Source organism: Mastigoproctus giganteus, chromosome 7 (assembly GCF_048544385.1).
Source record: "Mastigoproctus giganteus isolate SK-2022 chromosome 7, ASM4854438v1, whole genome shotgun sequence".
Taxonomy (NCBI): Eukaryota; Metazoa; Arthropoda; class Arachnida; order Uropygi; family Thelyphonidae; genus Mastigoproctus; species Mastigoproctus giganteus.
The window spans coordinates 136,860,339-136,875,611 of record NC_143581.1 but is presented as its reverse complement, the minus strand read 5'-3'; the positions used below and the strand labels follow the sequence as shown (position 1 = coordinate 136,875,611).

General features: G+C 35.5%; 1 protein-coding gene across 3 annotated transcripts in view; it reads right to left on the bottom strand.

The window, feature by feature from the left end:
• The window catches only part of LOC150083218 (uncharacterized), a 637,655-nt gene that overhangs the window by 304,729 nt on the left and 317,653 nt on the right, over positions 1-15,273 (bottom strand). For 2 of the 3 annotated variants that reach the window (XM_090377919.1, XM_090377921.1), the window contains exon 10: positions 7,162-7,234. In XM_090377919.1, the coding sequence (XP_090234045.1) occupies positions 7,162-7,234 (73 nt within the window). The remainder of the gene's footprint in view (positions 1-7,161; positions 7,235-15,273) is intronic. The other variant, XM_090377920.1, reaches the window with a different exon arrangement.

The window sequence follows — 15,273 nt, the reverse complement described above, 5'->3', positions numbered from 1 at the left end:
GAGACTCAGAGACTCGAGAGTTGGCCAGTCTCTTGCATCTTGCAGTTCATCATGTTCCAAAATTACCATTATTGGGAATGTACAGTTCGCAATAATGGAAATTTTTTGAAAGCAATTGAAATGTTTGCTAAATTTGATGCGTACATAAAGGATCACCTTTCCAATATAAAAATAAATATTAGCTGTATGCCACATATCTGCAAAGTAAATTTCAGAATGAAATTATTTCTTTAATTGCTGACAAAATAAGGAAAGAAATATTAGGTAAAGCTGAAAATAGCAAATATTTCTTAATTATTCTAGATTGCACTCCTGGCAGTAGCCATGTTGAACAATTAACATTTATCAAACGTTTGGTTGCATATTCTGGCAATTACATAGAAATAAGGAAACATTTTTTGGGATTTCATCAAATTAATGACACAACAGGTAAGGATTTATGTACATTGGTATTAAATGATTTATTCCCAAAATATAACTTAAAACTAAATAACATGAGGGGTCAAGGTTATGACAACAGTTCCAATATGATTATAAAAATATATTGGCTTTCAAATTCTTATCAAAGATGCAAATAGTCGTCCAATGTTTGTACCATGTAATTTTCATATTTTAAATTTAGTAATCAACGATGTAGCAAAAGTCACTTTGAAAATTGTTTAAGTTTTCGATATTGTGCAAGAATTATACACTTTCTTTTCTTCCTCCTCATTCAAATTATTATATTAGGGCCACCCGTAATTTCTTACATGTACCCGTACATATATTATGTCTGTAAATTGCATGTGTTCACTGGTCGATTTGCCTGTTTTGCTGGACGAAAAAACCTGTTTCTGGGAAAAAAAACCCCTTGCTAGCTACACCTGAGACCAACTAACTCAGTCACAGAGTGAAAAAAACCAATTAAAGTTCCTCGCGTCATTAATGGGATTCAAACCCAGGCCTTTTCCACCCGGTGTGGGGAGGATGGTGCCAATACCACTGTGCTACCCGTGCAGACTCCTCATACAGATAGGAAAAATTAACAGAAAATATTCCAAAATTCACATTAAAATACGCATTGGGAAAGTAGAATAAAAGCAGTTACGCCATTAAGATTTCAACTTGGTGAAATTTATAACACTAGTACAATTAATATCTTACCAAAGCAGAGACATAAATACTAAAAATCTTCCTCAAAATCATGCCACAAAGATTCGTCCTTTTAAATTCGTTATATCGACTGACGTTGACTTTATTTAGAATTATCATACTATAAGATTATAGTATGATATTCTAATTAAAGTCAGCGTTGCTAGTAAGATGTTGCAAAATCCTAAAATAAATATTGCAGAATGTACAGAAGCCTTGAACAATTCAATAAAATACAGTATTTTGAAACGAAAAGGTCTGATGAATATTTTGAAAAGTGTATTTCTGAGACTTTCTCGTTATCAAATGACTTGGATTTGGAAACCACAATTCCTGCAGTGGCAGCCAGGGTCATGCAAATGGGAGGTGCATTGGATGTGCCACACCATGACCTCCGATCTAGAAATCCTTAATTGAGGGAACCATCAAAGTCTCAACATAAATAAATGACCCCCCCTTTACCCCTTTTGCATCCGAGCACCCAAGTACCTTTGCACGGTCCTGGTGGCAGTTTTGAAAACAAGATGCGCAAAAAATCAATTTGACTACGAGTTGCCAGACAACCCAATCACAGATCGAAAATTAAAATATAAAGTGGACTCTTATTTTACACTTTTAGATACAGCAATAAATTCAATATGAACTTGATTTGACATGTTAGCAGATATAGATGCGTTTTTCAACTTCTTTCTAAAGTTTTCTGATTTAAATGATGAAGACATTAAAATGCATTGCAGTAATTTACATATAATATTGACAGATCCTTTTACACGTGAAAGTGATATTAACGACAAAGAACCTTTTGAAGAGATGAAATCATTAAAAGTATTAAACATTAGTAGTGACAATCCAAAAGAGTTTCTGAGAATTTTTTTGACTCTTCCAGTTTCTGTTTCAACTAGTGAAAGATCTTTTTCTAAATTAAAGATCATTAAAAATTATTTAAGATCTACAATACTTCAAGAGAGACTAAGTGAACTTGCAATAATTGCTGTAGAAAATATTTCACAAAGCATTGATATGTACGTTGATATTAATAAAAGTATTTGTTACAATTAAAGCACAAAAATATGTAAAATTAAAAGTTGTGAGCTGAATGCATATGTATTTTTTAATGTTGTTTTATTATATTTTTGTAGTTTAGTGACATTTATTTTTTTAAAATTCTTAATAATATGTATGTGCACTAGTATAAAATTATTGTAATTGAAATAAAAAAATTTAAAGCTTAAATTTTTTATTGTTTCCTACTTTAAAGGCTTATTTTTTTAAATTAAAACACAGGCGTATACCCCTAGGAATCACAAATCATAAACTACATTCATTATATAAATTTTTATTCTCTGAGAGTTATATTATGCCTTACAATTAGAAAATTAGCTATGATAAAACGTAATTAGTAGGAATATGTATTGAACTCTTGTCATTTCATTCGAAGAATGTATACAGTGAGAATAAAACCCTGAAACTCCATAATCGTTTTACTGGCATTTAATTCCATAAGTTTACCTGTTAAATAAAGCCCAGAAAATCAAGAGCATATATGAAGTTCATTGCATGGAACTTATTAAAATTTTGTCAAATATCATTTTAATCAAAATTATTTTTTGTAGGAATTACTAAAAATGCCCATTAAGCAGCACAAAAACGTATTAGCATTAGCATTAGTAGAGGCATTTGATGCAAGAAAGCTAGCTTATGCAGCATCAGCCAAAAAAAAAAAAAAAAAAAAAAAAAAACCACTTCCACTTCACCCCTCTGTTCGTTCGAAATACCTGTCCAGCTGAGCCTTAAACTTATTTAGGCTATCAACTTCCACGACAAGGGATGGAAGTCTGTTCCACCAACCAACCACCTGCTGGCTAAAGGCAAATTTCCACACGTCTATCCTACATCTGTCTTTCCTCAATTTGAATTTATGCCCTCTCAGGTGATTATTCTGAGCGAGAGGAAGAATCCCATCAGCACTGAGCATGCTCAAACCATTCAAGGCTTTATACACCTCTATCAGATCACCTCGCTGGTGCCTAGTCTCCAGACACTGTAATTTGCAAAACTTAAGCCTTTCTTCGTAAGAGCACCCCTTTGTTCCATTCACTAATCTTGTTGCCCTTCTCTGTACTCGTTCCAGCAGCTCTACATCTTTCTTGAAATGAGGCCTCCAGACCTGTATACAGTACTCTAGGTGTGGCCTGACCATTGCCTTATACAAGGGAATAATCACCTCCTTATCCCTGCTAGAAAAATTCCTATATATCATTGACAATACACCATGAGCTACTCTTGCAGCCCATCTGCACTGCTCAGAGAACTTCATATCTGCCTGCACAACCACCCCCAGGTCCCTTTCATTCTCTACCACTGTCAGTGTAGTACCACAGAGTTGATATGTTGCTCTGGGGTTGCTGTTTCCCATGTGTAGTACTTTACATTTGTCAATGTTAAACTTCATTTGCCACCTCTCAGCCCATCTGCTCAACCTTTCCAGATCCTGTTGCAGCAGCATAGTGTCAGTAGTGGCCTTGACAACCCTGCCTACCTTTGTATCACTGCAAACTTCGACTTTAAGCCCGATATACCATCATCAATATCATTTATAAATACAGAAAACAATAATGGACCCAACATTGAGCCCTGAGGGACTCCACCCATAACATTAGTCCACAACCAGCAGTGTCCATTGATTACCACTCTCTGTCTTCTCCCCCTCAGCCACCCCTTTATCCACAGCAGCAATTTGCCTCCAATGTCACACTACTCCAATTTGTGCAGCAGTCTAATATCTACGTAATTTTATCTTCATCTGATGATTTCTTAATATGGTATCTCACGATTCTCAGTCATAAATATTGAATGAAATCTGTAAAAATTACAACAATTGTATATCCAAAATGAATGAAAATTTTTCCTTAAGTTTGATTACAACTGCATTTTTTTGTAAGAGAGTCAATATGAATGGCATTGCTTAAAGATATTATTAAATAGATTTCTAACTATAAAAGTTCTTCTAATCTGAATAAACATCTCAAAATTACAAAAAAATATATTTCTATTACTAATCTTCAAGTCAATTTTTATGGTCTTTTTCATAGGCAGTAATGAAGATCTCGTGCACACATCAATATGGTATTGGTCGATAAGGCAATGCTAACCTAAAATCTTATTTTTTCTAATAACTTTCAACTTATTTTGCATAATATGAAGGAATTTGAGACTAAACTAAAAATCTGACGACAAAGATAGAAATATTTTTGGAATTTTCTTTAAAATGATGCATATCCCATTGTAGTTAGTTAATAAATAGTAATTTAATTCTGCAAAATAAAATGATGCTATAGTTTAGAAATCGAATTTTATGTTTATTATATTGGAAACACGGGGGACAGACATGGGGGGATAAGATTATTATGCAGTTTTATGTATCAATTTCAGCAAAAATTTAATTTAAATTTGTGTCATTGTGTTCATATTACTAATAATAACTAAAGGTTTTTCAGAAAAGTTTTCTCCTTTTAAAAATATGATGTAAAGAGGTGCCAAATACTTGCTGCATGCAGGCGGCCAAGGAGTCAGGAACGGCCCTGCCAACATACCCACTGCAACCTCCCTGGCTTGCAAGAAACGAAGCTAAGAATGTACCCCAACTGAATAGTAATAGTAAGTTGAGGAGCCTTGGGTTGCAGTGATGAGAGAAAGAAACTGTGTAAATAAATTGAATGCTTGAAAGAAATCATGGGTGTGAGCAAAGGAAGTACTCTACTTTAACTACAGTAAGTTACGTTAATACTAACTATTTTATAAATGTAAACTATTTATGCCTAATTTTAGTGTAGTATTTTACATTAACCTCACCACACACCGGCATCCCCCCCCCCTTCCGGTATGAGAAAGAGAATGGATATGTGGGAAAAAATAAAAATAAATAAAAAAAATAGATAATATAAAATGTGATAGATAATATAAAATGTGAGAAAAAACTATAAAATCAGAATGAGAGCAGAGAGTGAATAATCATAAGTAGAGAAAAACTGCCTGTTCCCCCCCATCCAGATTTACCAGTGGTCAGATGGGCCATTTGTGTCCCCTCCATCCAATAAACCGAATAAAGGAATCCAATGCGTGAAAGAATGAAAGGAAGCATGGGTGTGAGTGAGGAAGTACAAAACTTTAATTATAGTAAGCTATGTTAATAGTAACCATTATTTTAGCTGTTTCATAAATTTAAACTATTTATGCCAAATTTTAATATAATATTTTGCACTAATCTCACCACACACACACACACACACACACACCACAATTCTGCCCCCTCCATGGTGTGAGAAAGAGAATGGATGTGGGGGGAGGAACATAACACAAAAAAAAAAACCATAAAAAAATATATAAAATCAAAATGAGAGCAGATTGTAAATGATCATAAGTGGAGAAAACTGCCTGTCCTCCCTGGATTGCCTATTGGACAGATGGCCCGTTTATGGTCCCCTGCCCATCCAAGCAGACACCATGTCGTGGCTACTTAGCCAGTATAGTGTGGCATGCAGACACTGACTAGCATGGCTTCCTCCCCTGGCCGGGGAGGAAGCCATGCTAGAGCACCAAAACAGAAATCCTTTTCCCTATGAACTTTCACTCCTACCACCTGGGTTGGTTGTTCTCTTACTTCCCCATCCTGGATGGCACCTTCTCCCCTTTGCCTGGTGGATTACCCCCACTGCCATCTATCAACTCATGACCCACTTCCAGGACAGGATGGGCATCCTATCCTGGGGTCCCTCGGCTCTTTCCCCTTTCAACAAGGTGGTTGCTTTCACTACTGCCCACCCCTCCTCCCACTTCCTATCTCTCCACTACCACCTTCTAATATTCACTTTTTTTTTCCTTTTTCTTTTTTTAACTGGGCTCTCCCTGTCTATAGCCTTGGCTACTCAGAGTTCGCCTCGCCAATGTTTCATACTCCCTACTGCACAGCCCGCCTCTTCGTGGTGCTGGACAGTAAACTACAGGTTTTTGTATGAAAACATACAGGCTGAGGCTGAGGCCCCTTAGGCTGAGGCCAGATAAACAACACAACCCCACACACTACACAATACTCACTAATCTACAAATCTGGCCTTTACAGAGTTATGCATTCATCACATTGCTTGACGTGGAGTTGGGTTAACCCCTGGACCTGGATTACAAATAACACTATACGCACGCATGAGTCAATTGTGGAGATGCTATGTGATGCAGCTTGGTTCGGTCTTATATTCTATAGTTCAAATATAAATAGCAAGCAATATGGTTTTTTATGAAAAATTACGATCATTCTTTACAGCCCTCATATTATTTCTTTTTATAATAGTTATGTAGACATAACCATATTTATCTAAATGCCATAAAGCAAACAAGGATATTCTAGCACTCTCAGCCATGAATTTTGATTATCTGCAATCTGTTCACGGGAGCAGAGGCCTTATTTGACAGCCTGATCATGCATAAGATGCAGCCAACAAGGAAGACAATTTATTTTATAATTTTTTTATTTAATTTTTTGATAGCAGGTGCTACATGAGCTTTGTTTTCCTTGCATTGCTGCACCATTTTAATACTAATACTAAGCATACCTGGGTGAAGGTGGATACTGGCTACCATTCATTACCAGGTGAAAATCAAAACTCACATTATTTTCCATGGTTCCATAGGTGATTTTGGCTGTTATTTTAGCCACCTCATACTGTTGAACAGGATCAGAAAACATGAGTTAAGAATAATCTACTTGGAAGGATAAACCTTTGAAAATTTTAGAGAATAAATAGACTCTCTGACCCTGAATACTATATGATGACTCAAACTGTTAAAGATCCATAAAGCAGTGGCTTTGTGCTAACTCAAGGTATGAGTTTTATGGATGCTAACTGAATGAAATTTCATTCAAAAATCTGATTGTCATAAGTTTAAGTATTACTGTATAATAAAGCATCAGATTAATAATTTATCAGTATGTACATGAACACAATGTAACTGCTATGAGATTAATGAAATTTTCACCTTTCATATCTTCTAGTCTAGAAGGGTATTTCTGAGATACTACCGAGTCTGGTGCCTGCTGGTCTACTGCCTTCTGAGAAAAAAGAAAAAAATGTATCAAAACTAACTTTGCATATTAAATAAGTTTTTATGTGCTTAATTTTCATGACTGCTTGTAGTCAGAGAACATATTTTACTGTATTGAATAGATCATAAGTATAAAATAGCTTAATTTTCAGCACTCACCTCATAGTAATCCTCTTGGTTTGATGAAACTTATAACAGGTACATAGTAGTTATAAAACTTTTAAATTCCGATTAGTCGCTATTCGTAACTTACTGTATTTATGAATTTTAAAAAATTAAAAATTATGAGCTTTAAAACGTGTTAAAATTTACCTAAGAAAGGAAAGTGCACATTCCATTCTACAGTTGTCTTATTAAATTCATGTATTAAAAATTAAAATGAGATAAAAGCTAATATTAGCTTTTATCTTGTTTTAATTTTTAATATGAGGTGAGTGCTGAAAATTAAGCTAAGCTATACTTATGATCTAGTTGTTACATCACAGCACATAAGGAATCCTTAATATATCATCAGTCATTTTACTGTATTGCTAATCTTTTATTGGGCCTTCCTCTTTCCTCTCTTTTTTTTCTATATTTACTATTGATTGTAGATAAACAATTAATAGTCATGGATAATTAGAAGACATATCTAGACAACATGAGATAAATATGCAGCATATTCCAATAGAATTTTGCCTCCAGTATATCATTCTGATATACTAGATGCAGAATATCAATACATTACAAAGTAATATTTATAGGAAACAGAGAGATTTTAGAATGGATCCAAGGTGCTGTTTTTAATTGTGAAACATAATGACTCAAGAATGGAATGTCCAATGGATGACAAACTGTCAAGATATACACTTATCCACAGTAACTCAATAATATATACCAGGGGTGGCCAACTTAACTGTTGATGCGATCGACTTTTTTTCTTCAAAATGTGCCGCGATCTACCATCTCAAGAAGTTCATTGCACATGGTTAAAAAGGTTAATCAACACATATTGAAAAATGTTGTTCATAAACTTTAAAATTAAATACAATTCAGAATTTTTATTTTAAATTCATACGTATTTAAATTTTTAATTTATGTGATGTTTGTTTCTTAATGTTATCTGTCAAGTTTTCAAAATGGGGATATACTATTTAACCCCAGGGGCCCACATCTGGTGAGTATGGGCTTGGCACACTTAGGGTCCTGAACTGGATATCATCATTATTCTCTGTTTTGTAATTCGGATTTTTTTTTTTTTTTTTGGCTGGTGCAGCATAAGCCTCAGGCTTCCTTGCACCATATGGCTAATAATAATAAGGCCAACCGTAAAGAATCTTCTGTATGCAAGTCCGTAAGAGTAGAGCGATTCTTGGTCTTTTTTTTTGTTTCAAATACAAAAAGGCCGATTCACTTAGATATGTGGAACCAAGAATTTAAAACTGGAATTTAAAAGTTCACTGCATTTTTTTACAGTACTTTTCTCAGAAAACATATTTCCAAAAGTCTTTTTCTGATGACTTGGCTTTTAGGAAGATATCGTTTAATAATTTCAAATGTAATAATTAATGAAAATGTAATAATTTTATTTTCAACTAATATTTTCTCCATGGGAAAAATCTCAGCGATTTTTTCTACAATTTGTTTCGTATCTAAGTTGACCTTAAATGGACAAGAAATATATTGAACGATGTCTTCAATTGTTTTAAAATCACTGAATCTGGTTTCAAAAATCATCCACCACTTTCTCAATTTCAGAAACAAATTCCTCACTATTAAATTTAAAAACAGGATATTTTTTTGCAAATGATAGAATTTTTTTTCTGTGAGATCCTTAGCCATTGCCAAAAATTGATATTTATATGCAGAAATACTACTAATCATGTCACCTACATTTTTATTTTTTCCTTGTAATTCCAAATTCAGATCACTTAATTTACTGGTAAAATCTGCCAAAAAAGCCAGATCACACAACCACACCATATCTTGCAGCTGCTGATAATCAACTCCCCTTTGATCAACAAATTTTTTAATTTCATTCAGCAAATTTCGAAATCTGCAGAAACTTACTCCGACTCAGGCACCTCACATCTGTGTATTATATCAGATCTAGTTCATTTTCATTGAGGTGCATTTTGAAAAGTCTTCTTTTAAGAGATTGTCCTCTGATGGAATTCACGATTTTGAAGGCTATGTCCACAATACTTTTAGTATTTAATCTTTTGCTGGCTAACACTTTTTGATGGATTATACAGTGGTATAACTCAAAAAATCTGGGAATTCATCATCCTTTTGGCACAATGTGATGAATCTGTTAAGATGTCCTGTCATTGCTTTAGTTCCATCTGTTGTTATTGATGCGAACTTAAATAGTGGTAATTTAATTTTTTCAATAAAATTTTTGAATGTATTAAATATATCAAGACCTCCAGTTCTTTATTTTAATGAAACCATACCCAGAAGTTCTTCTCTAGTGGCAGAATCATCAAAAAACATGAATAACAACGAGCAATTGAGCTATATCACTGACATCTGTAGATTCATCCAGTTGTGAAGAAAAGGATGCAGAATCAGCAATATGAGCACACATCATTCATTCACATTTTTACTCAATTTTTCAATGCGTCACATCACAGTATTTCAAGATAATTGCAGATCTTGAAGGGCACTTTTAATTTCATTTTTGTTCTTAATTTTCAAAAAGTGAATCTGTTATTTCTAAAAATGCAACTTTGATGAATCCATCAGAAAATGGTTTGCACTTTTTTTGCAAGAAATGACTCACTTTAAATGATGCTACAGTTACTGCTTTAAATTGTAAATTAGGTGTCACGAAGAAATTTTGTTGGGCAAATAATTTGGATTTAAGTTCTTTTAATTTATTTTTTCTAAAGTCATTATTATGCAAAAAATCTGATTTCTATTTACCATGGAGTGCTTTGAAGTGCCTTTCTAAATTTCTTTTTTTGGGTATAGCCACGGAAGCATTGCAAATCAAACAGCAACACTTCTTTATCATTACAAAAAAAGTATTCTAGTTTCCACTCTTGATGAAAATAATGTTTTACTCTTTTTCATGGCCCCGAGTGCCAAGCGAGTGACTATAGCGATTTCTAAGCGATTTTGAAAGCGATTTACTTAAAAGAGCAGTTGATTATAGAATAGTATTATTTTTCTGAAGTTATTTAATTTTGCACTTCTGAAGTAAAGAAGTTAGCTCACTTCACAGAAAGGCAAGACACCTTTCTTTTTGTATATAGGAATAACTTATTAACACACTAACAACTAATCTCTTTATCGCTTGGTCACTGGTGGCACCGCTCCTGCCTCCACGTGGCGGGGCTGGAAGTCTGGGAGAAGAAATCCACTCTCCCAGGGCTAAAAGGAGCAGTGATGGAAAACACAAAATAGTCCAGCTGAGGATCTACTGATCCAGATCTAGATAGGCATGACCTAGATCATGACTTAAACCCATCCCATGCCAAGAGACAAAAAAAAAGAGGGACAGATTATTCTGCTCCTCTCTTTTTAATATTGCATTCCTCCACAGACCAACCACTGAGTAAGTTATCTTCATTTTTGATTCAGAAATGTCTCGAAAATGTGGCTGGCCCTCCAAAAATGGTTCGTCGATTAAGATCTGGAGATTTATTAGTGGAGATGAATGAACGTAGACATGCAGAGAGACTCCTGAAAATTTCTACCTTGGGTGAAATTCCCACAAAGGTTACCCCACATGCCACCCTGAACTCCTCTAAAGGGGTAATATCAGAAAGGGATCTCCTTAAATGTATCGGAAGATGAACTTGTCCAGGAATTAAACAAGCAAAATGTAATCCACGCCAAAAGAATTTTGATGAAAAGAGATGGAGAGCTTGTCCCTACTCGGACAGTTATACTGACTTTTAAAACACCAATTCTCCCCATAACTATAAAGGCTGGATACCTCAGATGCCATGTTCGACCATACATTCCCAATCCGGTACGGTGCTTCAAGTGCCAAAAATTTGGTCATTCGCAAACTGTATGCAGAAGTGTAGTCACTTGTGCTGCTTGTGGTTCTAAAGAACACACACATACCGATTGTAACAAGGAAACTCAAAACTGTCCTAATTGCCATGGAAATCATTCTGTCTTCTCTAAGGACTGTGATCAATGGAAACGAGAGAAGAATATTCAGAAATATAAAATAGAGCATAAGGTGTCATATCAAGAGGCAAAAAAACAATTTACAACTCCTGTTAAATCATCTATGTATGCGTCAATTACTCAACGACTATGCTCAGTATCATCTCAAACTGACTGCTCAGTCCCTCCAAATATCTCTATATCTGGTTGGGCTAAATCAGTTCTTTCTTCATCAAAGGAACACTCTCCCTCCAAATATGTAACTCAAGAAGTAAATACACCAGTAACAGTACCTCCAAATAAGAATCCCAAACAGCAACAGAAAGAACAAACCAAGAGCTCTGAAAGAAGTGATAAATACAAACTCAGATCTGATACCATGGACATCGATGAAAAAGCAGGCAAAGACGATAAAATTCTTGAAATTCATCCAGATGACATCGACACAGGCAGACCAGTTTTCTCAAAGAAGGAAAAGGAGAAAATAGACAGGCGTAAGCAGACTACTTCACGGATGTTAGCAGACACCAGTTAAAACCAAACAATGAGTACAGTTATTCAGTGGAATTGCCGTGGGCTCCGTGCTAACGTAGATGACTTTTACGATCTATTAAGTAAATATAAGCCTGTTGCAGTATGCATTCAAGAAACCAATCTCATGAATACAGTATCTATGACAATTAAGCATTATACTATATATATAAAAGATAGAAGTTCCTCTAATTCAGCTCATGGAGGAGTAGCAGTCATAGTGAACTCTGTAGTTCCCTGTAGACCTATCCCCATGCAAACATGTTTAGAGGCGGTTGCAGTTCGTGTCACCATTGGTATAACAGTAACATTAGTTTCGTTGTATCTATCACCAAACCATACATACAGCCTTGATGATTTAGATGATATAGTAAAGCTATATCATCATGGGTGACTGGAATGGTCATCACCCCTTATGGGGTTCCCAACATCTTGACTCTAGAGGACAGATAATAGAAAAATTTTTAGATAAACATAATCTAAGTATTCTAAACACTGGTGATCACACATACATACACTCTCCATCTGGTTCAAGTTCAGCTATTGATCTTTCAATATGCTCCCTAGCAATATTTCCTATCATAGACTGGACCGTTACTGATGACCCTAGTGGTAGCGATCACTTTCCTATCATCTGTACTTTCAGCTCAAGTTCTCCTCCCCAGAGAGAAATTAGGACAACCTGGAAATTTGAAATGGCTAACTGGACAAAATACCAGGAAATAGCTCGAATAGATACTTCCGTAATAACAACCCTCACATTTGATTCTACAGTCAGTTATACTACACGAAAAATAATGAAAGCATCGGAGACTGCTATTCCAAAATCTTCATCCAAAATCCAGCTTCATCCAAAAATGTGGTGGAATGAAGCATGTAACAATGCTAAAAAAGAAAGGAATAAGTACTGGAATCTGTTTTGAAAATATCCAACCACAGCCAACCTCCTACAGTTTAAGAGAGCCAGAGCTAAAGCTCGTCATATAAGACGAGAGAGTAAAAGAGAAGCGTGGGCACGTTTCGCTTCCAAAATAAACAAATCAACAGATACATCTAAAATATGGAAAAAAAAAAAATCAAACGAATTAATGGCAAATACTCACAAACAACTTCTCCTATTCTACTTGTAAGAGGGAAGGAAATTTCTGAACCTCTAGAGATTGCCAATATCTTAGGTACTTCATTTGAAACACTTTCAGCTGTTGCCACATATGAACCAGCATTTAAATTGGTAAAATCCCAGACAGAAAAATACAAACTAAAATTTAATACTGCCATCCCATATTCGTATAACCTATCTCTGACCATGATTGAATTGCGCAGTGCACTTTCCCGATTAAAGAATAGTGCTCCAGGTCCCGATGGAATTTTTTACACCATGATCTGTCATTTAAGTGAGGATTCATTAACTGCCCTATTACAACTGTATAACAGAAATTTTCTAGAGGAGTATTACCCTGCTAGCTGGTGCCATTCTTATGTGCTAGCTTTCCCAAAACCAGGAAAAGACCACACAGATCCCAGAAACTACCGCCCTATTTCTCTAACCAGTTGTCTGGGAAAAATATTAGAAAAAATAGTTAACACTAGATTGACATGGTTTCTAGAAACGGAAAACATTCTAAGTCCAAACCAGTATGGCTTCCGGAGAAGAAAATCTACACTTGATCTCATTATCAAAGCAGAAACAAATATTCGGAAAGCTTTCCTCAGAAACGAGCACCTAGTCATGATATGCGTTGACATAGAGAAAGCCTTCGATACAACTTGGCTATATGGGATTCTTCAGGACTTACATAAATGTGGACTTCGGGGACATCTGCTGATATTCATTAAAAACTTTCTAGGCAATAGATCATTTCAAGTCCGATTCCATTCATCATTGTCTCGAGCATATGTTCAAGAAGAGGGAGTTCCCCAAGGTTCAGTGTTGAGCGCCACACTCTTTGTCGTTAGGATTGATGCCATAACCAAGTGTATACCTAATACAGTTGACGCATACCTATATGCTGACGATCTTCCCATCTCATGTCACTCTCAAAATATGCGACTAATTGAAAGACAACTACAAGGTACCGTTGTTGTTGTTGATTAATGGTTTTAAGACACAAGGGCATCAATGGCCAAGATGTGTCTTTCCAAGTTTTTAATGTAAATCAAACATTTTTTTCAGATTTGTTTATCAAATCTGATTTGCCGAATAAAATTAAACAATTCATGTATATTCGCATTATTGTCTAAGATCTGTTGAAGGGTAACTGGATTCTGGTTATTGTATGAACTCTGAAAATAAAGGAATCTGGAATTTCTGAATCGAGGGCATACCAAAAGAATGTGTTTTACTGAAAGCTGGACTTGGCATTGAACACGGAGTGGGGGATTTTTGTTTGTCAATAGATGAAAATGAGTAAGATGAGTATGATGGCCAATTCTCAGTCTGGCCGAAAATGAGTAAGATGGCCAATTCTCAGTCTGGCAAGTATTACTTCTTCTCTGTGACTCTCTCTCTGATGCTGGAGTTCCATATTTCTGGATTAGGTTTTATTTCCTGTAGTTTATTGTTGACTTGATTTTTCCATATTTGGGCCCATTCATTTTCACTTTCTCTAATAATAATTGGACTAAAATCAGTGTGTGGAACTATCCTTGTTCTGTTTGGCAGTTCTGATGCTGACTTAGCTGCAATGTCTGCTTTTTCATTGCCTTCTATTCCGCAGTGTCCTGGGATCCAGCAAAGAGTTATTTCAGAGTGTTTCTTTTGACAGCGGTTGATTAGAAAATCGATTTCTTGTAGAAGAGGATGACGAGAATGTCGTTTACCCTGTATGGCTGAAATAGCACTGAGTGAGTCCGAGTATATTAAGACAGAGAGGGACGACTATTGACATATTTCACTTAATGCAAGCTGTATAGCATACAATTCTGCAGATAGAATGCTGCACTCAACTGGAAGAGATTTTGAAATTACATGAGAAGGGAACACAGCTGCTGCACCTACATGTGACTGGGTCTTAGATCCATCCGTATAGATTATGAGTTTTCCAGTGTGTTGTGAAGTATAGTTGGCATGCAACTGTCGGATATTACATAGTGGAATGGTATTTTTTGGCCACTGAGCGAAGTAAAGATCAATGTTTATATGATGTCTATTCCATGGGGGTAAAGGCATATTTGCACTTTCCACAATTTTGTTGAGATCGAGTTTCCACTTTTTTATTACTTCTTGAAGACGAATCCCAGCAGGCCTGGATTCATTAGGCTTGGATTCATAAAGTGTTGGCCATAAAGGTTGGTTGAGGTACACCCAACAGGGGGTGAGTTGGAAAGCTTCTTATTTTAGCAGCGTATTGGCAGAGTAGTCGTTGTCTTCTAAGACAAAGGGGAGGGTCGTGTGCTTCTATATACAAG